The sequence below is a fragment of the Triticum aestivum genome, chromosome 7A (genome assembly GCF_018294505.1).
Source record: "Triticum aestivum cultivar Chinese Spring chromosome 7A, IWGSC CS RefSeq v2.1, whole genome shotgun sequence".
NCBI lineage: Eukaryota > Viridiplantae > Streptophyta > Magnoliopsida > Poales > Poaceae > Triticum > Triticum aestivum.
In genome coordinates this window covers 664,520,758-664,545,880 of record NC_057812.1, presented here as the reverse complement: position 1 = coordinate 664,545,880, position 25,123 = coordinate 664,520,758, and the positions used below count along the sequence as shown (strand labels likewise).

General features: G+C 44.5%; 3 protein-coding genes and 1 pseudogene across 10 annotated transcripts; 3 read left to right on the top strand and 1 right to left on the bottom strand.

The window, feature by feature from the left end:
• The first annotated feature begins 378 nt into the window (after positions 1-378).
• LOC123149087 (disease resistance protein Pik-2-like) lies at positions 379-6,357 on the top strand (annotated as a pseudogene).
• A 2,127-nt stretch (positions 6,358-8,484) lies between these two features.
• Positions 8,485-9,804, top strand: LOC123154433 (xyloglucan endotransglucosylase/hydrolase protein 24). The gene is made up of 3 exons (XM_044573173.1): positions 8,485-8,829; positions 8,912-9,111; positions 9,310-9,804. Exons 1-3 carry the CDS (start codon positions 8,545-8,547, stop codon positions 9,680-9,682), a joined length of 858 nt encoding a protein of 285 aa, XP_044429108.1. The 5' UTR covers positions 8,485-8,544; the 3' UTR covers positions 9,683-9,804.
• A 3,980-nt stretch (positions 9,805-13,784) lies between these two features.
• Positions 13,785-23,079, bottom strand: LOC123149084 (uncharacterized). Of its 4 annotated transcripts, none has more exons than XM_044568618.1 (10): positions 22,406-22,471; positions 22,166-22,326; positions 21,898-22,045; positions 21,736-21,813; positions 21,603-21,650; positions 21,459-21,523; positions 21,239-21,364; positions 21,008-21,138; positions 18,948-19,022; positions 18,425-18,869 (listed from the first exon to the last, which is right to left on the bottom strand). In XM_044568618.1, the coding sequence occupies exons 2-9, from the start codon at positions 22,166-22,168 to the stop codon at positions 18,992-18,994; spliced, it is 630 nt and encodes a 209-aa protein (XP_044424553.1). In that variant the 5' UTR covers positions 22,169-22,326; positions 22,406-22,471; the 3' UTR covers positions 18,425-18,869; positions 18,948-18,991. The 4 variants fall into 4 exon arrangements, 3 of the variants coding, with proteins under 3 accessions (XP_044424552.1, XP_044424553.1, XP_044424551.1); XM_044568616.1 differs by having other exon boundaries at positions 18,623-18,869; positions 21,736-21,822; XM_044568617.1 differs by lacking the exons at positions 18,425-18,869; positions 18,948-19,022 and adding an exon at positions 13,785-14,084 and having other exon boundaries at positions 21,736-21,822.
• LOC123149085 (uncharacterized) lies at positions 19,739-23,613 on the top strand. Of its 5 annotated transcripts, XR_006474349.1 has the most exons (4): positions 19,739-20,159; positions 20,593-21,781; positions 22,189-22,320; positions 23,076-23,613. XR_006474349.1 is itself a non-coding variant. In XM_044568619.1 (2 exons), exons 1-2 carry the CDS (start codon positions 22,283-22,285, stop codon positions 23,371-23,373), a joined length of 336 nt encoding a protein of 111 aa, XP_044424554.1. In that variant the 5' UTR covers positions 22,189-22,282; the 3' UTR covers positions 23,374-23,613. The 5 variants fall into 5 exon arrangements, 1 of the variants encoding a protein (XP_044424554.1); XR_006474347.1 differs by lacking the exon at positions 20,593-21,781 and having other exon boundaries at positions 23,082-23,613; XR_006474346.1 differs by lacking the exon at positions 20,593-21,781.
• The last annotated feature ends 1,510 nt before the right edge of the window (positions 23,614-25,123 follow it).

Genomic DNA, 25,123 nt, shown 5'->3' with positions numbered 1-25,123 from the left:
CCGATGCATGTAGCTCCCGCTTGCGTACAGTCCGGAAAAGGGTCAGATCATTTTGGGTCTATTGTACATGGTTTTTTAATGCATTTCTACAGGAGGCTGTTTTCAGGGCTCCAACCCGAGGCAACAGTTTTATTGCTATGGCAAGGCTCTTCTTCATGGTTGGACAAAATTCTTATGCACGCTATGTTTTTTTCTTTGCCAATTAGTAATATACGAACCACCTTCTACATCAAGAAACATTGGCAAATTACGTAAAGCACTTTTCCACTGCACGGTGATAAGAAATGATAAGAAAATAAAAGAGTTCATCATATGGCCGGTCAATGGCTGGTCAATGATGGAGTCCACCCTTCGGTCTTCCTCTCTTGTCTTCTTCCCCTTCCTTCTCCGTGTCCATATGTAGCTGCCACGAAAGAGCGGCGACTGACTGACTGAGTCACTGGTCTCTCTCCCGGTCTCCCCCCTCCTCGGCCATCTCGTCCGCCGCAAATCCATCGCAGCTACCGCCGGCGGGGAGCATCTCTCCTTCGCCGCCCGCCGTAGAGACGGCCGGCCGCCGCCAGATCTGGGGCCAGGCGAGAGAGGGAGACCACCAGTCTCGAATCCATCATTTCCCTCTCTGCGCAACAGAGGGATTCGGACGGCGCGCGCATCGCCATTGCTCGGGAGCTCTAAGCCAGGTACGCACACAGAACAGTCCCGTAAACGGCGCCTGGTTGATTTGATTTGCAAAAATGCCGATTTTAAGCCATGGCCCGCTCGTCCCACAGATCGAGAGAACCAGCCGGGGAGGCGCCAGCCAGCCATGGCGGACCTGGCGGTGGGGCTGTCCAAGACGGTGGTGGCGGAGGCGCTGACCAAGGTGCAGTCGGCCATCGACGAGGACAACAAGCTGCGGCACAGGGCGCAGCGGGACCTGGTGACCATCACCCTCGAGTTCGAGATGATGCAGTCCTTCCTGAACGTCGCCAACGGCGGGAGGGCCGCCGCCATGAACAACCTGGTGAGGACCTGGGTGAGGCACGTCCGCGAGCTGGCCTACGACCTGGAGGACTGCGTCGAGTTCGTCGCCACCTGGACGGCAAGCCGGTCTTCTGGCGCCGCCTGCTCCCGGCGTGCGTGGTCGGCCCGCTGCCGCTGGACCAGGCGGTGGCGGAGATAGAGGTCATCAAGGGCAGGGCCGAGGAGCTGAGCGCCTGCTACTCGCGCTACAGCTGCATCGGCGAGCCTGTCTCCAACCTCGTCATGCTGCAGCAGCAGCAGGCTTCCGGCCGGGGCGCCGGCACGGTGGCGGCCGACATGCTCGTCGAGGCTCGGGATTCGGCGAAAAGGCAGCAATTCCTGGGTGATCTCGCCCAGTTGATCACCAACAAGGACAGAGACCTTCAGGTGATCTCGGTGTGGGGAACATGCGGTGATCTTGGGACAACCTCGATCATCAGGAAGGCGTACAATGATCCGGAGATCTGCCGGAGCTTCGCCTGCCGCGTCTGGGTAAAGCTCATGCATCCTTTCAATCCCCATGAGTTCATGCGGCGATTCATGGCACAGGTCTACGCCGCAGATGCTTGCGTCGACAAGGAAGGAGCAGATGTGGGAGTACATGTCCTCACAAAAATGGAGGCCATGCAGGAAGATGTGGGTGTGCTCAGACGTGAGTTTGTGCAGGAAGTCAACACCAAGACTTACCTCGTTGTGCTGGAGAACCTAACTGACATGGTAGATTGGGATGCTGTGAGGACGTTCCTGCCCGACATGAAGAATGGCAGCTGGATCATCGTGTCGACGCAGCAGTTCGAGGTTGCAAGCTTGTGCATTGGGCATGCTTACCAACCACTGGAGCTCAAGCAGTACTCACCTGAGCACTCGGTTTGTGCATTCTTCAAGGAGGTAATTAATCAGGCATGAAACAACATAAGTTATGTTTGCAAAATATTTTCTAACTTCTATTTTTTTTCATTTTACTTGGCAGTTTAATCTGGACATGATCACAATACCATTCGATCATTTTTATACATGTCTTTTCGAAATATGCAAATAAATGTCGAAATATTGTCATCTGGCAGATCTAGTTAGTACTTAGTAGTATAACATTAGCTAATTAAACTTTAGAAGCTCCACTGCTTAATGAATCGCTTAATCCTTGATCACCAGAGTAGTGTTAACGCATCAACAATGAGTTCTTTTCATATGACGGTTCACAATGGATGACTTTTTGGCAAGTATTGGATGGAACACCTACTGACCTACAACTGTATTACTTTGTTGTAATATTAACCACACCACATGCAAGCAAACAGTGATTTATCCTCATACCATCAACTCTATTAGTAGTACTCAAGATTTGAACCAAGAAGTGTTTATTAGTTGGTGCAGTTGGTAGTTCCAATGATGAGCCAGACAACATCCCAATTGGTTGATATAATTTCTGAAGAATTGTCATGTTTCACATGGTGTGAAAATTTTAAATTTTGAAGGGAACTTATACTGTGAACACGAAACCTGGACCTGCCACTGGATGTAATAAAGATATTCTTATTAAAAATATACATCAATGTCCACTAAGAACTGCAGTTTCACAAACAATTATGTTCAAATGCATGATTTAACAAAACCTTAATTCACATGTTTAACCGAGTTAGACACCGTTTAATTCTAGCAAGACTCCTTTTCTAACCCCCAGGTCCCATGTGTCGAAAAGTATGGCCACCTTCACCATGGATGTAGCTTATTTTTCGAGAAATACATAGCTAGCCAAGGAAATACATTTAAAGTTCTGTATGTACCTTTTGCCTCAGTCCTGTGTGTTAACATCTCTCCCCGCATCCAGGGTTCTCAAGACTATGGACCCAAAGAAGAGAAACCAATGGTGTGTGAAGTGAGCCCGAATTCGTCCTTGGAAAAGATTCCCTCCTCCAATATTAAAGGGATCGAGGACTATATGAAAAATTATCCCCTTGTTGGACGTGAGTTAGAAATGACTGAGCTTCGCAGCTATACAGCCAGGGCCCGCTTCAGCAATTCTCCAGTTATATCTGTTTGGGGGATAGCTGGCATTGGGAAATCAGCTCTTGTTCGAAACTTGTACTATGACAGAATGCTTCACAGCAACCAATTTAACAAGTACAGTTGGGTGGATGTATCACATCCATTCAATTTAAGGGATTTTTCTCGGAGCTTACTTTTGGATCATCATTCAGAAAAAGACCCCATTAAAGAGTGCCGTGAGCTACTGAGCGAAAATCAGTGTCTGGTCATTATTGATGATCTCCAGTCCAAAGAAGAATGGGACTTAATACAGTCTGCATTGGTATCTAGACCTTCTTCAAGTGTTATCATTGTTATTACAACCGAAGCCGGTGTTGCCACATATTGCACAAATAACGAAGGGCAAGTCTTTAATGTCAAAGGTCTAGAAGCTGTAGCGGCCATGGATCTCTTCAGGACAGAGGTGTGTTTTCTTACAAGCTATATTATGTAGATTTTCTTTGTTTTTTTGAGAGAGCTACAATATTTAGCTAGCTCCTTGGACGTATGCTGTCACAAACATACCACTTCATGCATGGGTTTGCTTTGTCCTCCTTCACTCACAGAATCAAAACTACTCCCTCTGTTCCTAAATACATGACATTTTGGTAGTTCAATTTGAACTACCAAAACATCATATATTTGAGAACGGAGGGAGTATATATGCCTATGTACATTGGATGCACACAACTAACAGTTATTAAATGAGTGCATTTGCATATCCAGAATGACAGCCTGGAGGCTCTAAACATTTTAAATATATACGTGGGAAAAAATAATTCAAAACCGTAGTTGACGTTCAATTTTGATATAATGCGTCCTCATGTCACTTGCAGAAAAATAAAAATATTACAAATGAGTGCATTTTGTATATCCAGAACGACATCCTGGAGGCTCTGCACATTCTGTATATCCTAATTAACTGATGTTGACTAATGTTAAAATTGTTTGAACAATAGGTACACAGGAAAAATCCTTCATCCCCTTTAAAGGATCACGAAGATGTGGAGCTAGAAGAGCTTATTCTGAAGTGTGGAGGTCTTCCCAAAGTGATAGTTTCTATAGCTGCCTTATTGGCCACACAGACGGTAACATTGATGGATACTGTGCGCTCACTGAATCAAAAATTTATGCAGCATCTAGAGACCAATCCAGATTATGAGTGTCTCAAGGGCCTGTTTGATTGGATGCACTCGTACTTCCGTACTTGCCCAGATTCACTCAAGCCATGCATCTTCTACCTGTCAATTTTTCCTCGGCACCACGGCATTCGGCAAAGGCGACTAGTAAGGAGGTGGATTGCAGAAGGTTACTCTAGAGACAGTGATGAAGAATCTGCTGTTGACAAAGGGGAGAGCTTCTTCTCCAAGCTCCTCGAGCTGAGCATAATTCAGCAGATACCACAGTTGGTCACCACTGCATACAATGACACAAGTATGGTCTCGTGCCAGGTCAATGGCTTCATCCGTGAGTACATTGTCTCGCGCAGAATGGAAGAGAACCTTGTGTTTGAACTCGGGCCCAATTGCGTCCTAACCACCCACCGCACAGGGAGACACCTCATCATATTGAGAGACTGGGACAGAGACAAGATTGTGTTTGAGAGCATCGACTTCTCACGGCTACGGTCGCTGACAGTGTTTGGAAAGTGGGAATCATTCTTCATCTCTAAGAGTATGAGGCTACTTCGGGTGCTTGATCTGGAGGACGCACTGGGTGTAAAGGATGAAGATCTTGACAAGATGGTGAAGCGTCTGCGTCGCCTGAAGTTTCTCTCTGTACGAGGATGCGGTGAGATCTTCCATCTGCCAAGCTCACTCGGCGATCTCAGGCAGCTCCAGACTCTGGATGTGAGGCACACCTCCATACGCAAACTGCCAGCGAGCATCACAAGGTCACAGAAGCTGCAGTATATCCGCGCCGGCACCACCGTCCGAGCATCAGCACCGCCTGCCTCATCCAGCAGGTTGCCAAAGTTCCACAGACGCCGCGGCCTGTTTGGTATCAAGGTGCCCAAAGGGATCGGAAAACTGACGGCGCTGCACACACTCGGCGTCGTCGACGTCGGTGCTTCAGGAGGGAAGGCCGTCGTGGAAGAGCTCAGGAAACTCACCCAGCTGCGCAAGCTCGGAGTGTCTGGCATCACCAGGCATAACAGCAAGGACTTCTTCTCTGCAACCTCAGGCCTTGTGCATCTGGAATCCTTGCTGGTGCGGCTGGGCAAGGACAGCCAAGGCTGCCTGGACGAAATCACCCTGCCTTGGGAGAACCTGCGGAGCCTCACACTCCACGGGCTTCAAGACAAGCTGCCACCATCAGAGAACCTCAGCAAGCTCATGAAGCTGGACCTGGAGATGGACGCCTTAAAGGAAGATGACGTCGAGTTCCTGGGCAACAATCTACCGGAGCTATGCATCCTGCGTCTCCGAGTCGGACAGCTTCAGGATGGCAAGCTCCATTTTCACGCCAAGATGTATGGGGAGGAGCTGGTCACCTTCAAGAAGGTGAAGATCCTCGAGATGGCCTCCGGCGCCAGCGAGCTACACGTGACCTTCGGATCGAGGTCGATGAAGAGCGTCGAGCTGCTGAAGATCGACTGCTCCAGCGCGTCGTACCATCTCAAGGGCCTGAACTTTCTGTCCGAGCTCAAAGAAGTCTTGCTCCAGGGTACCAATGATGAGGCGATCAAGAGCAACTTGGAGACCCAGCTTGCCAACCATCCCAAGGCGCCTACAGTGAAGCTGGAGGGACTACCAAGTTCGTCATGAAGGGTCGACATCGCCGCTCTTTATTTCACTTGTTTTTTATTTCACTTGTTTTCACCTGCGGCGAGCTCGATCCAGTCGCTGCAATCTGTTGGCAGGGAGGCCTCGTCAGGGCCAGGGCCAAGGCCGCCGCCATCCCACCGCCGTCGCCTCGCAGGGCCTGGTGCCGCCTCTTCCAGGAAGGCCGCCGCTGCAGGTCCTGCCCCCCGCCCCAGGCCGGATCTGATCCAGGGCCAAGGAATCCGCCATCCGGCACCTGCCATGAACATCGCCGCCGCTCTTTCAGATGCAAACACATTTTGATATAGAAAAACCATGTTACCGCTGCTCAGAATAAGATGAGCCTGGAGTCCGCCACATAAGATGAACCTGGTTTAGCTTTAGCATTTGTAGATACCATTGTCCAAAAACATTTATCATCTGTAGCATCCAAACCATAGCCTGAAATTTCAGAGAGCACCGTATCCAAATCGAACAAACTCAAGTTCGAAATGCAGAGTTTCACATAAACCAGTGTCTTGGGAAAAAAAAAAGGGAAACTTTCCCAGAAAATTCCTGGGTCCCAGATGGTGCATTAAAATTTAAAAAGAAACTTTTCTATTTCCATCTTCCTCTGGCACAAATGCGCGTGCATTGCACACTGCTCCATCCAAACGAAATTCCGATTCAAGATTATTCCATGGACACAATGACCTCAGACACCACTCGCCTACATAGGATACACAAAGCCAGACAGAGCCTTTAAAAATTAGTGCCGATTGAAATCTCGATCAGCAGCACAGAATCGATGCGATCTCTGGACCCTAGGTATGCTCATCTGGTTGCGCATAGAAAAATGGCGGCCATTAATCCGAGCATCATAGATGTACGGACCTCGATAAATTGCAGCCCATGTGACCAGCACCACAGGCACGGGCGCTTCACGATCCTTTCAGCACAAACAACAGCACGGCAACAACAGTAAGAAATGGCTAGATTGCAGGGTCAACCAAATGCCTGTGCAGATCATGTGTATCTGCCAGACTGTCACCAACTCAACCAAATGCCTGTGCAGATCATGCTGTATGTGCCACGAACTGTACAGATCATGATGAATTGCTTTATCTGTGAAATAACCGCGGAGATGTATGCATATTCTGACAGTAAATGCAACGAAAAGATGGCTGGATTGGTATAATCACTCATCAACAAATTGGTTGTTGCCTACCACCAGGTCTGTCTCTCTTGCTTCACCACCACCCTGGATCGCAAAAATGTAACGATTTTATGAGAAATCATGCTGAGACAGTACATGATAAGAGAACTACATATAACAAAACTAACTTCATGAGACTTATATTCGTTTGTGTAATGCAAAAACAACTCAAAGACAGGTCAAGTGTAAATGCTTCCTAACATGCAATGCTCCGGTAATATAATTCTGACAGTATGGAAAACTTCAGATTCCAGATCAAACAAGCACCGGTATGACTTCCTGTGAGCATGCATAGCAAATCTGGCCAACCAGATTTCAGCTACTCAAGAGTGTAGAAATGAGTCTCCCAAGGGTTTATGGGGGCAAGTGCGCACACATGCACAGCAGTTAAAACAGAAATTTTCATGTAACTATTTTCCAGTATTTTTAGTTTTTTGTGCAGCACCTCGTTATGTGCAGCTGACAAACTTCGCCTTCTGACTTCCAGTTCGATGCCTATGGAGGAACATCATCATTTTCATAGTTGCATTAGTTAATAGATCAACCATTAGATCTCCCAACCTAGTAGATACTAACCTAGTTGACAAGTTTTTTTCATAGTCTTTCCAAAGATTCATCTATAACAAACCAAACTGTTACACAATCTCACGAATGCGACATCTTTCAGAGGATCCACCGAACAAGCAGTACACATCGAAAGTCTGAATTGAAAAAACTGCACATATCTGAAAGATAGTGCACGGCTTGGAACTGCAACAGATGATTCTGAACTGTGAATCTGTGACTGAGTGATGGAGGCAAAGATAATCACTGCCCTAGATCTGAGACGTACAAATCTTAAGGGCTTGGGAAAGCAAGATGCTTTACGACTGAGTGTACATATTGAATTATTCAGTGGATTTAGTGATCCGATACATAAAAGTAAAACTGTGGCACAACATGGAATGAAACTAAAACCCATCCATCATAGTATCATATATTCATATATCTTCCACTTGCTGGAGAACCAACCTAGGGAGCGTTCGGAATCCCTCCACTCCCGGGTCAGCTCGCGGAGCCGGCGGAGCTGCAGGCTGAAAAGGTGGAGCTGGGATATACGCGCTCCGCAGATCCGCGGAGCTGGCGGAAGGCCGAACAGGCCCCTAGTCTGCCAGAAGCCACAGTACGGTAGGTCCCGCTGCTCACAGATTGTTGCCATGATAAAGCCCTAGAACCATTAGTCAACTCAGCTCAGTCACTGCTCAAGCTTTAAATGAACCATTAGTCCACTCAACTCGATCACTGCTCAAGCTTTAATTGAAGCCCACTTCCATCAAGATTTTTTATGCCCGCCCGCTTCACGATTGTCTCCAGTTTCTTACATCTTCCAAGAATAATTACTATTAAATTTCATGCTGTTTAGAGTTGGACCAACTAATCTCCCTTGCACCTCTTTCCACATAAGCCCTAATCTCCCCTGCACCTCTTTCTACATATAAGCCCGCCCATACCATTAACGAGCAGCACAATCACACTGCGCCCAGTCCCAGTGCTCACTCTCTTAACACCACCAAAGCCATGGGCCAGGCTAGGGCTTACCTCCTAGCCTCCCTAGCGGCGTTCTACCTCATCGCCCTGGCCACCCCCCAGGTCACGGCCGCCGACATTACCGAGGAGGTCAATCTCCTGTGGGGCAAGTGCAACGTTCTCCGCGACGGCGCCGGCAGACAGACTGTCGCGATGAGTCTCGACCGCAGCACGACCTCCGGATTCAGCTCAAAAATCAAGTACCTCTTCGGGAGGATTGACATGGACATCAAGCTCGTGCCCGGGAACTCAGCCGGCACAGTGACAACATTTTATGTAAGTGATGGACTGATTAACGTTGTTCATGTCAACTTGTCAATACTAAGACTAACCATCTTGCATTGCAATCTGGGAACAGATGATGTCAGAGGGACCATGGCAATACCATGATGAGATCGACCTTGAATTCTTGGGGAACAGCACCGGCAACCCCTACACCCTGCACACCAACGTGTATGCCAGAGGTGTAGGCAGCAGAGAGAAGGGGTACCGGCTTTGGTTTGATCCCTCCCAGGACTTCCACACCTACAGCATCATTTGGACCCAACAATACATCCGGTGAGCCCCACTCCTATCTACTCGATTCTTGTTCAACCTAATACCTGCTTAGCTAAGCTAACCCCTCCTATCTAAATAGCATCTGGTTCCAAATGAAGCATGAATGCTCAGTTTAGTCGGACATGTTCAATAAATTTTAGACCGAAAAGGTATTTGCATGCACTAAGCCTAGCTCATATGGATGTTGCTGGGTTGCAGAATCCTTGTCGATAACAAGCTGCTCCGGCAGATCAAGAACCAGATGATGTATGGTGCCCCCTATCCAAACTATCAACCAATGAGGGTGTTCAGCACCATCTGGAACGCGGATGACTGGGCCACACAGGGTGGGCGGGTCAAGACCGACTGGTCACTAGCGCCGTTCACAGCATTCTTCCGGAACTACAAGGCCTCCACCTGCTCTCCAAGCTCCAAGGCCTGCGGCCAGAGCTCCCCTGGTTCGTCTGGCCCGGAACTGGACCAGACGCAGCAACAGCAACTGAAGGAGGTGGCTGCCAACTCCAAGGTCTATGATTACTGCGATGACTCAAAGAGGAGGATTGGGTCCCCCAAGGATTGTGAGTCACAGTAGAAGTGATTCAACTAGCAGATACAAAAGGAAAGGTGCATTGGATTATTTAGTCCATTTTTTCGGAACATGAACATTGTATTCAGTTTACTTGCGTAAGTACCATGATTGCTGGTGTACCTTCATAGATAACTGGCAAGCTCAACAATGGTAAAAACAACTTCAGCCCTTTTCTTAGTGTTTTTTTTTTCCGATAAAGGGCGCTTTCTATTGACTCATAAGGTCACATCAAGAGGATAGGCACAACGAGCACACACCTGGCCTCTGCATGACTAGGATGTACACATCCAACAGCAACGCACACACAGTGGATTACACACCGGCAAAGAGCACGGTCAATCTTAAAAGATCACCCACTCATGTTTTTTTCCGGCGCATCTCATGTAGGATAACTGCTCGATGTTTCTTCCTTGCATGAATGTAGTTTGAGACAGGCGGACCACGTGGTCAGCCGCCGCGTCGAGCCTATCTGTGGCTACCTTTATGAAAATTTTCAAACCGACTCTTAGGAGATAAATCGGCCTGTGTGGGTGTGGGCCTGTGGGGTACAGACGAGCTCATGGTTGAGCTTGGTTGCCGGCGCCAGGTTCAGGGCGACGGTGTCCATGCCAGGAGGTGGCTTGAGGTATGGGGTGGCTATGGAGGAGGGAGGCGGCAACAAACTGCCAGAGAGGGCGGTGGCGTGAAAGATTTAAAGGGGTATTATTGGGTATCAGTTAGAGTGCGTTAACTCCCCAAAACGACAGTTTTTTGTGAGTTAAGTTATTTTGAGATCGATTAGCGTTGCCGCCACGGCGTAATACTAGGTTACTAGCATAAAACAGTTTGTTGGGGTTGTCACTTCAAATTTTAGCTCCATATATGTATTGTTCCTGAGAGGCTGAGACAATGTGTGTGTGTGTGGGGGGGGGGGGGGGGGGGGGGGGGGGGGAGCATTGCAAAGAGATGTATACATACACTAACGTAAATCAAGATTCTTTTGGGGAGCACCTACAGGTCAGACGCCTGATTTTACTTATTCATTTTTGCTTTCAGTCGATTACCTCTCTATCCCAAGTTCCCAACCGTTGGATTTCATGAATTTCAATCCAACGGCTGCGGCTCGTTTTCCTCCTCCGGACCGATTTCTTCTCCTTCCACCTCCTGCCCCCTACCCCCTGTCTCTCCTCCGCTGGCGACCCCACGGCCGGCTGCGGCGTCCCCGTTTAGAGCTTGGGGCTTCGCTGCTCTCCTCGGTTGCAAAATCGGCTGATGTAATTTCTATTCTTAGGCAACTGAGAAATACAAATGTGGATTCTTTTAGTTCCAGAATACTTTTCTAGTTCCTAGGTAAGGAAAAGTAAATGTGAAGCACATGATGGACTGTTACATTAGCGGATTAAGATGCAAACAAAATGACAGGTTGCCGATACAGAGAAGCACTACCCGCCGGCCCTCGACGACATGACATCCATCGCTAACCTGAATGAAGGCCCTGCGGCGTGAGAGCAGGTGCATTTCCTGAAAAGTTTGGCAATCTGCTGCATTTAGCAGAAGGATTTAACAGGTACACACAGCACAGAGAAACAGTGGCATCTAGTAACTACGAATCACAAGTCTGTCGCTGATGTATCAGTTTCAATGAACACTATAAAGCTCTGTTTTGCCAAGCTACACTGCTGGTGCCATTTGGCCCTGGCCCAACGGCCCTACACAGAACACCAAAACAGTACCCTAAGGCTGAACACCACACTACACTGCCCCAGATCCTCCCGAACAACTCGCCGGAGAGGAGCCGCGGGGGCAGCCCAGCCCAAGGGCAGAACGAATCAGGCGCAGTCACGCGCGCAGCACTCTGGCCGGGAGCAAACCCCCACGAACTCGAACGCGAAACAGTAGAGGACGTCCCCCGAGATAGGGAACACGGCAGGGCTACACAATAAGCTGGGGGTTGTGCGGGGAGGGGAGGGAGGGAGAGATAGTGCGGGTGCGTACGCGACGATGAGGTTCAAATGGTGAAGCTGCCGAACCAGGAGTGGATGGCGCTGGCGGGCTTGTGCGCCGGCACGACGGAGTTCGACGTGCTCATCCCGGCCGACACCGCCGGCGGCGGAGGAGGACTCTGAAGCGGTGGAGGAAGGAGAGGGGCGATTCGTTCTTTTTTTTTTTAGCGGAGAGGGGCGATTCGTTTTCACAGTGGTCGGACGGTCAATTAAATGGGCCGCATTTCAGCCGGCCCGCGCTACGTGTAACCTGGTCCTGGCCGTGTTTACTTTGGGCCACATCCATCCGAGGGTGACCAGCCGAGGCCTTTTTTCTTCTCTTCTCGCCTGGATCAATCCACGCGGGAGCTATATCTCGCATTAAGCGAGATGGTAACTTCACTAGCATGGAGTCGAGCTCTACAGTAACGAGTGACTAAAGTCAGTCAGTGCACTGTCAAGGCCGAGATGGTAGCTTCGCTCACGTCAAGCTGCACAGTAACGGGTGACTATATTCAGTGCACTGTCGACGCCTTTTTTCTTCTCTTCTGGCCTGGATCAACCCACGCGGTAGCAATATCTTCCATTAAGCGAGATGGTAGCTTTGCTCGCGTCGAGCTCTATAGTAGTGGGCCAGTCCATTATACTCCCTCCGTCCCATAATATAAGAACATTTTTGACATCAAAACTGTTCTTATATTATGGGACGGAGGGAACGTTCTTATATTATGAGACGGAGGGAGTAGTTCTTAAAATAAATAAATAACATGAAAAAAGGGAGGGCGTGTGATTGGATAATATCTCCTTATTGCGTCATTGCGCTTCTAGCCAGTAAGCCACATCTCATTTCATGTTCAATGTGAAGGACCCGAACTAGTTGAAGTAAGAAAAAACCAGATTTCCACTAGCTTTTCAGGTTTTTCTTGTTTTCACTGGTTTTTCTTTCCTTATTTCTTCCTTTTACTGTTTTTTCTTTCCTTTCTTTTTCAGTTTTTATTTATTTTCTTTGTTTCCTTTTCCTTTTTCTTTTCCATTTTTTTCATTTCTTTATTCTTTTTATTTTTTATTTTATTTTTCTTTTGGATTATTTTGTTTCTTTTTTATTTTTATTTTTATTTTGATTTTTTGGGTTTCTTTCATTCTTTTGTTTTTTCATTCTACATTTTCTATATATGTCAACAACATTTTCTAATACATGTTTAGCATTTTTCCAATATAAATTTAACATTTTCTCAACAGATGTTCAACATTTTTTCTATACACATTTCTTGACATTTTATAAATGCTTGATTAACTTTTTCTAAATAAAATATTAACATTTTTTTTGAATGCATAGTCAACATGTCTCTTATACACTTTAAACATTTTTCAAATGCTTGATTAACAGTTTACAAATACAATATTAACATTTTTATAATACATGGTCAACATTTTTTCTATGCACATTTAACATTTTTTCAAATGCTTTATCAACATTTTTTAATGGATGCTCAACTTTTTTTTTCTATATACACTTAACAATTTTCCAAATGCTTGATTAACATTTTTAAATCTTGTTCAATATTTTCATATGCTTGATTAACATTTTTATATACAATGACCAAAAGTTTCCATTACTTTTTAATCCATGGTCAATATTTTTTCTATACACATTTAACATTTTCACAATGCTTGTCTAACATTTTTTAAATATTTGTTCGACATTTTTTTGAATGATTGATTAATATTTTTAGATACATGATCAAAATATTTTCATCCTGTTTTTAATACATGGTCAACATTTTTTCTATACACATTCAACATTTTTCAAATGCATGATTAATTTTTTAAAAAACTTTACATAAAATGTATTTTTGTAGTATATATGTTTAGAATATTTGAAAGTGTAAAAAAAGTCCATTGAATGCGTGCTCAGTTTGCTAAGGCCATGTTTTGTTAAAATTCAGGTAAATGCTCTCAGAGAACGGGCATCAAAGTAGACTTTGCCTCCTTAGCAGGCTTGTACCACAACAGGAGTAGGAAACCAAGGTTCACGACTCCATGCTCAGCGATTGATCTAAATCCAAGAAGAAAAAATTATTTTTATTTGTATTTTTTTCGAAAAGGGTGGACTCCCCGACCTCTGCATCAGAACGATGCATACGGCCACATTTATAGATAAATAAAGAGGTTCAACAAGATCTTAAAATCTGAAAAGAAAATAACGGCGGGCTCACAAAGAGCCACAACACCAAAAACAATAGGCCCAAAAGCCACAACCGGCTGGCATAACAAAGATAGATAAACTAATCGCCTATCCTATTACATGACCGTCATCCAAACCGGTTGAAGATATTCCGTGCTACCATCTCCCAGCGGACAGATCCAGTAATCAAACGCTCCCTGGGCTCCGTCGGAGTGAGTAACGACCACATACGGATCAGCGCAGTAGCCCAGAATAAAACCTGCAAAAATCGAATATTTGTTGTTCTGTTAAAAGCCAAATCATTTCTGCAGTTCCAAATTGCCCACAACAAAGCACATACTCCTACGCGAATGTGTCTAGCTGTTTCGGACTCTATCCCAACAAGCCACGTTCCAAATAACGTACTGATCGAATTCAGAGGAGTAATGTTAAAGGCAATATGCACCGTGTGCCACAAAACTCTCGCCAACGGGCAGTCAAAGAGGAGGTGCTTGATAGTTTCGTCCTGATCACAAAAACTACACCTAGTAGATCCTGTCCAGTTGCGCTTAACCAAATTATCCTTTGTTAAAATGACTTGTTTATGTATAAACCACATAAACACTTTAATTTTCAAAGAAACTTTGACTTTCCAAACATCTTTGGAACTAGGAATAGCACTAGAGTTAATGACATCGATATACATCGACTTAACTCTGAACTCTCCAGACCTAGTAAGCATCCAACACAACTGATCGGGCTGATGAGATAGCTGAACCTCCATCAGTCTACTCACCAAATGAAGCCATGCTTCCCACCGGTCGCCAACAAGCGCCCTCCTAAACTGAATATTAAGGGGAATGGACTGCATAATCGTTGCAACAAGAGTATCACGTCGTCGAACAATACGATACAGGGACGGATACTGAAGCGCCAACGACGTTTCACCAAGCCAAGCATCCTCCCAGAAGCGAGTGGTTTCTATCAAGATTGGTCAAATCTTACATGTAGAAAAAGAATGGAGTGCACTGTGATTCTTTTCTTCTCTTTTATAAGGCACTTCCATTGTTTTTCAAGGAATTTTATCTTGGTAGAATAAGCTTGATGGACTGAACTGTGGTAGAAATACTCTGTGGTGAAAATAACATTTAAGGAAACCGAGTTTCGAAACAATGGTCTTTATGGTCCCATTAGTAATATAATATGTACTGCCCCTTTCATGAATTTCTTTTTGCTATTGCCACATAACTGAATCCGCGCTTGCATATCTTTGTTAAAATAAATTGTTTTTTCTAGACAGGGGATAAATGATGTTCTTATGGGTTCTTTCTGCTTTCTAGAAGGTTGCAAGCCCGCCATGCAATGTTTGAGCACATTAGTTGCAAGTTTGTTATTCACACAGTAACCTAGCGTGTACTACCAAAAAAAGCTTTTGAATAATGGCATCTAAGTCCTTTCCTGCAGTGATTTAAAATTTTCATTTTTGCTACAGTGCTCAACTCCCTATTTGTTTCAAGAGACGAGCTACTTATTTTATCAGTTTCTTACTGAGATATTCCCCTCCTTGTACTATTTTCTTAGTCCTTCAACGGAACAATACATGAGCTAATTCATGTGTTTCACTGTATTTGACACATTTCGCAAGCTATCACGCATAAATGCAAGTTGTCCCTAATGTCTTCTCAGTTCTATGCATTTTTTATTCACGGGTGGATATTTGTTTGTAGGTTCCCATCTTCTTAGAGTTATGTTCTTGTTAAAACAATAGTTTTAAGATGAACCAGTGTGATGGCTATGAAACTACACTGCCACTTGCAAGGTCAACTGCTGTGGTAAGCTAATGAATGGAAGCATGTATAGAAACTGTCACTTGTTCCAGAGATGCTCTAAAACGTGAAAAGGAACACTTTTTGAACGTATGCATTTCAGACGAATAGCATAAATATCTTTTGGATTCATGTTAAATGTCTTGTGGCTGTCATTTGCTCCATGGTTACTCTGTGTCAAGTATGACTATAATTCTTCTAGATTCACATTCAGAGACGTTTAAGCTTTGTGGTGTGCACCATTCCAAGCTTAGGATTAGTAGCTTACAAGCTGCCACAAGTTGTATTTTATTACCAACCTTCTTAGGTATAGTGATTAGTGCACACACGGAGCCCAGATTACCCTATTAATCTAGTACTATAAGGTTAATACAAATTGGGATAGGGATGATGCGATCATTTGGAAGCTGGACTCGAAAGCTATCTCCTTTCTGTCCAAAACAAGTGCAAACTACGGGTCCAAAACAAGTGCAAACTACGGTTCGAGACCAAATCAATTGATTAGTCTGAGCTGCCGCTTCCACCTCCAGCCAAACTTCCGAGACGCCATCGAACTTTGCTGCTGCTGCCCACACGCGCTGCAAGACGTATGTACATATTCTACGCGGCGAGACATGCACGTGTGTCTACAGAATCAATTAACCTGCCTGTGTTGTGTGCTAGCTTCCTGCTTGGGCTAGCTTTACACTCGTACGTGTTTGCTCTGTGGAGGATCCAAGCTGCTAGTGCGTCAAATCTAACAGTCGCGGGCTCTGACGCCATGTCTGATCTAAATTCATGAGGTGCCCTGTCATATGGCTTTGTCCACGGCTTGAATCTGTAGGTTCAATCCAAAAGCTGGAAACGGTTTGGACTGGGTTGAATGGAGAGCATGTATAGTTCGGTTTGGTCTAGATTCTACCTGAAATATCTGGATTGATTTGGTTTGGATGTGTGGCGTGTATTCCTGTAGGCTGGACTGGTTTCAGTTTGCATGTCAAACTATTCCCAAGTTTAATCACAACGCTGCAGTCTGCAGGAGTGTGATAATGTGCGTGCTGTTGGATCTGAACTGTTCAGTTTCTCATGTATGCCTGGGACGAGGCCAAAGGGAAATGAGCGCATGAGTTGTGTAGCACAACAGCATATATTGGATGAAACATGGAAGTCATTGTAGCGAAGAATAGTTGTTTCGTGGGCACAAATGGTTGTGATGGACTCGCAAACATTGAGAAGAGGGTGCCCTCTCTCTATCGTGGCCACTGCGCAGTACACACACACACACACACACACACATGAAGCCGGCACAGCATTCGCATGGCTCTGAACCGTCTCCGTTGCACGCAGCACTTGAGTACGACACGACATGGCCTGGCCTGGTGTAAAAACACTTGTGGATCCGAGACTGAGACTCTCATCGGACGGTGGTAAATTCTCATGGCTTGTACGCGCGCGCAGAGCAGCCAGTCTAGGCAACAGCACAACATATCATAGACGAGGTGACTTTCACCTCCAAAGTGATCAACTGAAGGATATATCCCACAGTCTGCGCAGAGACAATGATTCTTTTTTGCAGCAGCCAACAAGCAGACCCTGGGCGTGGTTAGAGCATATATAATAAGGTACATTCAGCAGGTTGTAAGAATTAAAATATTGTATGTTTATTGAGTTGAATGAAAGAGAAGAGGAGACAGAAGAGAAGCGAATTGTAGATTAACAGCCGGCTGAAGCATGTGATCCAAGAAACAATGTGAGAATGTAAGATGGGCCATATGTTAATAAAGTAGTACTGCTTAGTCACTAGCTACTATACATGTTGACTATTAGGCTGGTTATAGATGATATGGTAACCTCATATAGCTGGTTGTTGGCTGAGTGCGGATTTTTGGAGGCCGAGCTCTAGTGAGCTCAGTATTTTGAAAAAAAAATTAAAAAGCATATTTAAAAGTTCCAAAAAAATCTGAAAAAATACCATGAAAACTTATATGTATTCTGCAAGAACGTGTTAAATTTTGTCGAAAAATGTTGTGATTTGTAGGCTGTACAAAAACAACAAATTCCTGGCCCAATAACAAAAATAAAAGGCCCATTAAAAGAATGTGTATTTGTCTTTTTTCCTGCACGCCACATGTAAACGTATAATACTATGAAATTCTGCATATACATAGTATACATGTGCATGTGTGTTCAAAAAATAAATTTGAAATTTTTCGCGCTCCAATAAAATAAAAATTGAAAACGAGTTCACTGGAACTCGGCCTCCGTTGGCATTTTCCGGTTGTTGGCTATACTATTTACCATGCTCTTAATATTATTATATCTACGTTTCGGTCCGGATAAACCTCATTCTGTCGGTTCCTCACCTGTTTTGCTACGTCCCTACCGAGATGCTGCACCATCTGTCATATCAGCATCCTGGTAAATGCGCCTGCCGGAGAGCCGACGCAAGATTCCCATTAGCCGTTGTGATGATGACTGGCCGGTCCGCGATCGAGAAGTCGATCATCGGGGTCCAACGAGCCCTGTGGGTATTACTCTGAACGAAGACCCTGACAGTCAACGAAAAATCCAATTGCAAATTCAAGCTGTCCAAGAATTGTTTACGCGTGCACAGCGCCACACCTAGGCGGCGCGCGCCTCTCGATCCGTCTGCACATGACCGATCGGTCGGCTAAAATTTAGCAGATTGTTTGTTTGTTAATTGATTGACCGTTCGCACTCCCGGCCGTCTCGCGCCGTTGATCGATCGACTGCCGATCCGTCTGCACATGTGATCGGCTGTTTTAGCAGACTAGTAAATGTGCACGTGCAACGCATGTATCTTACTAAACTACATTAAAAACATGTACATCGTATTGTGTTTTTATCTGAACATTTAAATGCGTGTCACGTCCAATGATTTCAATATAATAATTTATTTTAGATTAAGTCATAGGTCTTGTTTGACCGATGAAAGACTTCCATTGTTGAAATGTTGTGATCCCAAAATTTCAAAAACAAAATGAAAAAAACTCGCGCATGTATACATGTCATCACTTAAAATTAACGATTATATAAATGTATTGTGATTGTTACTTATTATAAAAATACTTAAAAATAACAACTAAGCAACTTTATCAATCATTAGTTGATGATGATAAGGTCCATCTTTTGATGCGATCTATAATGCTTCGTTCTAAGACTGGGATATTGTTTGGAACTTCATTCTCTTCATACTTCAAAATATGAAGCAAAAATCGCTTCATCGGTTCAAAATCATCCTACATATGCATTATATAACATTGTTATTAAAAAATATGCGTAACGTGTGTAGAAATGAGCATGGTGCCAATAATTACCTTGGGTACTGAAAAATATAGCGTCCAATCGTGCCATGAGTGCATTAAATTGAAAATCCAATAACCAGACAGGGGCTGCATGTATGAAATGTTGCATGCGAATTGAATGAATCAATTAAGATTATGATGTATTGACAAGATTCTTATCCGTATGAGTTTGTGGAAATAGCAGAAACTTTGCCTCCCCATATCAAAATGTCGTGCTTGAAGGCAGAGTTTGCAGCAACTGATTGTCGCTAATATAAAAATATTAATGATGACTGAACCACACAGTCATATCGGACATGCTCGATAAAAAAAGAATTGAACAACTTTGCCGCTAATATAAATCAAATGACCAAAAGGGCTATCAATAAAATAATTGAATTTATGAATGCATATTTTTTATTATAAATCAAATTAACAAAAGGGCTAACAACAAAAAAAGAATTTGTCAACGTATAATTTTTTTGAGAGGAATTCATATAATTATTACTTCCCCAAATGGGATGTCGACCATGGATATAAAAAATAAAACAAAAGAGACACGCCGATGATCCATTTGGTCGATGATCTGTTTAATCTGGGGGCGTAATTAACCAAAGAAAAAAATCTTGATGAAGTAATTAGGCCACACAAAAGCAACCGGAGGTCGGATTACAAAAGAAAAAAAGCAACCAGAGGAACACTAATAAGGAGCAACAGGTGAAAAGTAAAATAATAGAAAGAGCAGCCGGTGAAAGGTATCCCGGTCCCTCACGACACACTAATGAGGAGCGGTTGGCTTTCTCCAGTGATGTGTGCGGTGAGACTCGTCACTTTGCTTTCTCCGCCAGCCGCCTCTTCTGCTGCTCTGCAGCACGCCGCATCCTCTCCCGCGATGTCGCCCTACCACCATGGCCTCACTCCATCTCCTCCTATCCCCACCACGGCGATGCCCCGTCGGCCCTTATCCCCACCACGGCCTCGGGCCGCTGCCTCCTCTCACCACCGCGGCCTTGCCTCGCCATCAACCCCGCGGCTCTTCTCCAGATCGACCCTGTCGCCGCCATCCTACTGCCCCAAAGTATATCGAGATGCGAGGTGCTGGACACGATGCAGGCGCAGGCATCTCGAATTGGACCGAGATCCAGTGCGTCGACGTGCCCGCCGTAATCATCGCCCCCTGTTCTTGGCTCACACAGTTGCTCCGGGAAGGAGTTCGCAGCTGGCGTATGTGCTCGGTTGCTGAAGGTATGCTAATCGATTAGATGTTGTTAATGCACCTACCGTTATCAGTGGGGATTTAGTCGGGTGACATTTTTGAGGCAACCATGCTGTGATAAAGCTAATTAATTTGTGGATTTGAATTCTGGGTAGCTTAATTTGTGACTATCAGCTAGCTATAATCGATGTTGAGTCATTGCTTTTTGTGGTAGTTGCTTGATTTGAGTGGTATTCTCACTTTGTAATGTCGCATTATTACAGGCACTAAGTAACAGAAAGTTCCGGGGTCACAATCAAGTTGGTGTGTGTGTGTGTCTATATATATATATATATATATATATATATATATATATATATATATATATGTATATGTATTGTTTGTATCAGAAATACATGTGACTTTGCATATGAATTTGACATCTGAACTTTGCTGATGCTTATGCCATTGTATGCACAATAGGCACCTTCGCCACATTGTCATTCATTTGTGAGATGTTTCTCTTTCTTTATGTTGGCATGCATGATATAGAGTAGTGGACGATTGTTAGTGAAGCACATATAGGTAAGCTATCTATCTGGTTCTTTCCGTGTGTGTAGTAAGATAGTTGTTGTTCAAATCCAGAAATTGTAACATTTTCTATACTATATGCAGCCCAATGAAATGTATGGCCTTGAGCTCCATTATTTAGGCTAGATCTCATGAGAGGTGTTGTGTCTATTGCATTGGCATACAGTAAGGTAAAGAATTGCATTGGCACATCAAATCTGTTGATCAAATATGCTTCAGGAATACTATGCAGTGAAAAAATAAACATAATAGCATACCAAAATACCCTGTTAAGCATAAATGCTCTGAGTTATATTAGGAGGCGTACCCATCCGTCTGAAGACTGCTCTTAATATATTCTTCTCTTTTCCATGTTGTAACACTTAGATCAGTCCACTTATTGGATTTTAATTCCATGTGCTCGGATGCATATTTGAATAAATCCTCCGGTCCTTCTAGCTGTTGTACCAACAAATGAAAAAAGTATAAGCATGACATGAGAGAAATAAGAAAAAAATGCTTCTTATGCAAAGATGGGGCAGTAGGACTAACTACTAACCGTATCAGTGAGGTCCTTGCGATTCATTGATGGGCCTAGCGAGTCGAGCACTTGAACACATAGTTTTCTAGCATTTATAACACATAGGTAGCAGTGAACGTCGTCCATGTTTATTGGAATGAATATCTGAAAAAAATGATTATTTTAGTTGTACTCCTATGTAGACGAATCGGTCGTTCTCGCTAAAATTCATAGAAATATGTAGAAAACTAAGACTAACCATATCATTTTCAAAATATTCTTTGGCTCTATTTAATACCCATACTGGTGCAGCATCCATGTCATCTGAGGGTAGATAGCCACCGATCTTTATCATCTTAGAGATGCATGCATTTTCTAAGAACACACTTCCACCTGACCTTACCTATAGATGCTCCATCGCAGTCATGCAATTTATATACGTATTTATGACCTACAATTAAAAGTATGAACCAAGCAGTAGTGAATTAAAGCACAATTACATTTTTCCACATGATTGTGTCCACACGACGGCTTACTGAGTATGTTGACTGGCGTCATCCTCCCTCCAATGTTTTGCATCTGGTATGTATCATTTTTGTGTAGCCAATCACAATCTTCATCGGCTACAGAAATATTGAGTGACTATCAATTAGGAAATCAAAGATTGGATATCATGTGTTTGATGTAGCTGGCATCACCTGTACTGGATTGAGTTTGTTCTCCGGTTGTTGGGACAACTGTAGATTTGGCTCGGCACCGTTTCTCACGTAGGCTCTGTAATATCCCTTCTTCATGTTGCTCATACCGGGCATTTTCCCTCTCCCTCTTAAGTGCTTGTTTTTCTTTCTGTAGAATAAGTGTGAATTATGTACAGTAGACAATGCAATATGAGAAGAAGTTGTTTTTCCTCTGTACGATCTAAGTGTCAATTATGTATCATAGATAATATGAGGAACAGTTGATTACCATATGACATGCTGCATTTGTAGGCTTGAAGTGGTGGTCGTAACCCAGTTAGTTGGGAGGACTCAATGGCAGACTCGACATGTTGACATCTTCGGGTGTTCTTAATGAATTTGGACCATGAAGTGGAGTCTGATCAGTCATTACGACATCAACAGGTATACCTACATCACAAATGTATGTACTGTGTCAGTTTTGTTGACACGGAAAGGAAGCTATTATGTTTGTCAAGAGAAACATCACCTTCCGGTGTGTACCCATGCTGGGTAACAACAGATGGTGCACTGGGCCTCTCCACAGTGTCAAAATCTGCCCAAACGAACTGATCATTAATATGACTTTACTTGTTATTCATGAATGTATCATAAAGAACAGAGAAAATAGAGAAACCAGGCGACATGGAGACGGGTGGCTTAGATGGAGTGTTGTTTCCATTGAGAATAGCCGATGTAGCTTTCTTACGATCCCTTGCCTCATGTCTTCTTTTTAATATTGCATCCCTGTTTAGTGCATACCTCTCCCTTTCCCTTTGTCTCTTCAATTTTTTGGATCTGTTTTTTGACCTATGAGGGAATGAAATATTCAGGATTTACAAGGTCGAAGTAGTATTTACCTAAATTGCCGCTGTTTGTCAAGTCCTGAAAGGGAGTACATACCCCACTACACTGAGAGGATGTCATATTGTCTTCTCACTGCATCTATTTGTGAAACACTTCTTCAACCTTGCCGTCAATTTGTGAGTCAAACAATGAACAATTCTACATGAAGAACTTAGTTTGTCATGCAGATCATGATTGTCCTATAAGTATCAAATTTCACACTACAAATTACAGATTTGTCAGATTAAAAGAGATATTTCCTTTGCCTTATGTCTGATGTCTGATTGCAAATTCAAATGATCTAACCTGTGCAGTGGCAGGGGCGGAATTACTACTATGGCGCGGGCCACCGGAGGTAGGGCAGCGCGCCGGGTCGAGGATGGCCATCGGGTCGACGACGGCGTGGAGATCAGGGACGAGGACGACGGGGCGAGACGGAGGTTTCGTTCAGACGACACGGCCACCGGGTCAACGACGGCGTGGAGATCAGGGGCGAGGCCGAGGTTTCGTTCAGACGGCACGGTCGCCGGGTTGATGACGACGCGAAGACAAGGGGTGAGGATGGCGGAGCAAGGCCGAGGTTCCGTTCAGATGGCACGGCCACCGGGATGAGGATGTCGCGGACCCCAAGGGCGAGGCCAGGTTCATGGCGTGGTGGCGGCGTTGATTGTGGATGTATTGTTTAGTTTCTAGGAGGTGCCATCGTTGGGTTGTGTAGCATCCCGGACGAAGGAGTCTGCCGACAGAACATTTGTTTTCACCGTCGATCTGATTGTAGTATGGTGATGTAATGTGGGCAGTTGGATGGTATTACGTGGGTCTGATCGAACATGGAGGGTTATTCCGTGTGCACTTTGTGGTGTGGCTTTAGGGGAATTCTTGTTTGCTCTTTTAATAGTAGTATAGATGTTTTGTTAATTGATTGGCCCAGTGCGTACTATGGCTGTTCGCACTACCGGCCGTCTTCCGCCGTTGGTCGATTGCCGTGAGACAACCCAATCGCCCTGAGACGACCCGATTGCCATGCGTACAGATCACATGGGCAACTCGCATGGTTCAAATCGATCGCCGGCTGCACGCTAATGATGGGGATTATTTGGCATTCACTCACGAGAAGTCAAGAATTCTTCACCGTTAATCACAGGAATATACAATGAGCCTGCACTGGCCGCCGGGTACCGGAGAGGCCCGGAAGCATCCATCTTCTCGAGTTACCTTCCTAGAAGTAGAAGGTTAGAACCTCGAAGGGCAGTGGAAACGTCGTGTTCGCCGGCCAACGGATTGTTTGTTCGTTAGAGCAACTTTAATGGGACGATCTATTTCGTTCGTCTGCGTCCGTTTGGATTAGAACGGATAAAAGTGAAGGTTCAACGTGTCAATCATTTTCAGTTCAAAATTGTGTCGGGCCGCGCGTCACCTTGGCGTCCGCCGCGTCCCACCTGTAGGCCATCCAACCACCGCACGTCGTCTTATTTATGACGACCATCAACAGCGGGCTGATGTCTACTACACAACCTTCTTTTTGTAGACGTTGTTGGCTTTCAAGTGCAGAGGTTTGTAGGACAGTAGCAAATTTCCCTCAAGTGAATGACCTAAGGTTTATCAATCCATAGAAGGCGTAGGATGAAGATGGTCTCTCTCAAGCAACCCTGCAACCAAATAACAAAGAGCCTCTTGTGTCTCCGACACAACCAATACAATGGTAAATTGTATAGGTGCACTAGTTCGAAGAAGAGATGGTGATACAAGTGCAATATGGATAGTAGATAAAGCTATTTGTAATCTGAAATTATAAAAACATCAAGGTAACTAATAATAAAAGTGAGCGTAAACGGTATTGCAATGTGTGGAAATAAGGCATAGGGTTCATAATTTCACTAGTGTAAGTTCCACCAACAATACTAACATAATTGGATCATAAAACTATCACTCAACATGCAACAAAGAGTCACTCCAAAGTCACTAATAGCGGAGAACGAACGAAGAGATTATGGTAGGGTACGAAACCACCTCAAAGTTATTCTTTCCAATCAATCCGTTGGGCTATTCCTATAGGTGTCACAAACAACCCTAGAGTTTGTACTAGAATAACACCTTAAAATAGAAATCAATCAAAACCTTAATGTCACCTAGATACTCCAATGTCACCTCAAATATCCGTGGGTATGATTATACGATATGCATCACGCAATCTCAGATTCATCTATTCAATCAACACAAAGGACCTCAAAAAGTGCCCCAAAGATCTACCGGAGAATCACGACGAAAACGTGTACCAACCCCTATGCATAGGTTCATGAACCCGCAAGTTGGTCACCTTAACATACATCAAGTGGCACGCGGTATCCCATTGTCACCACAG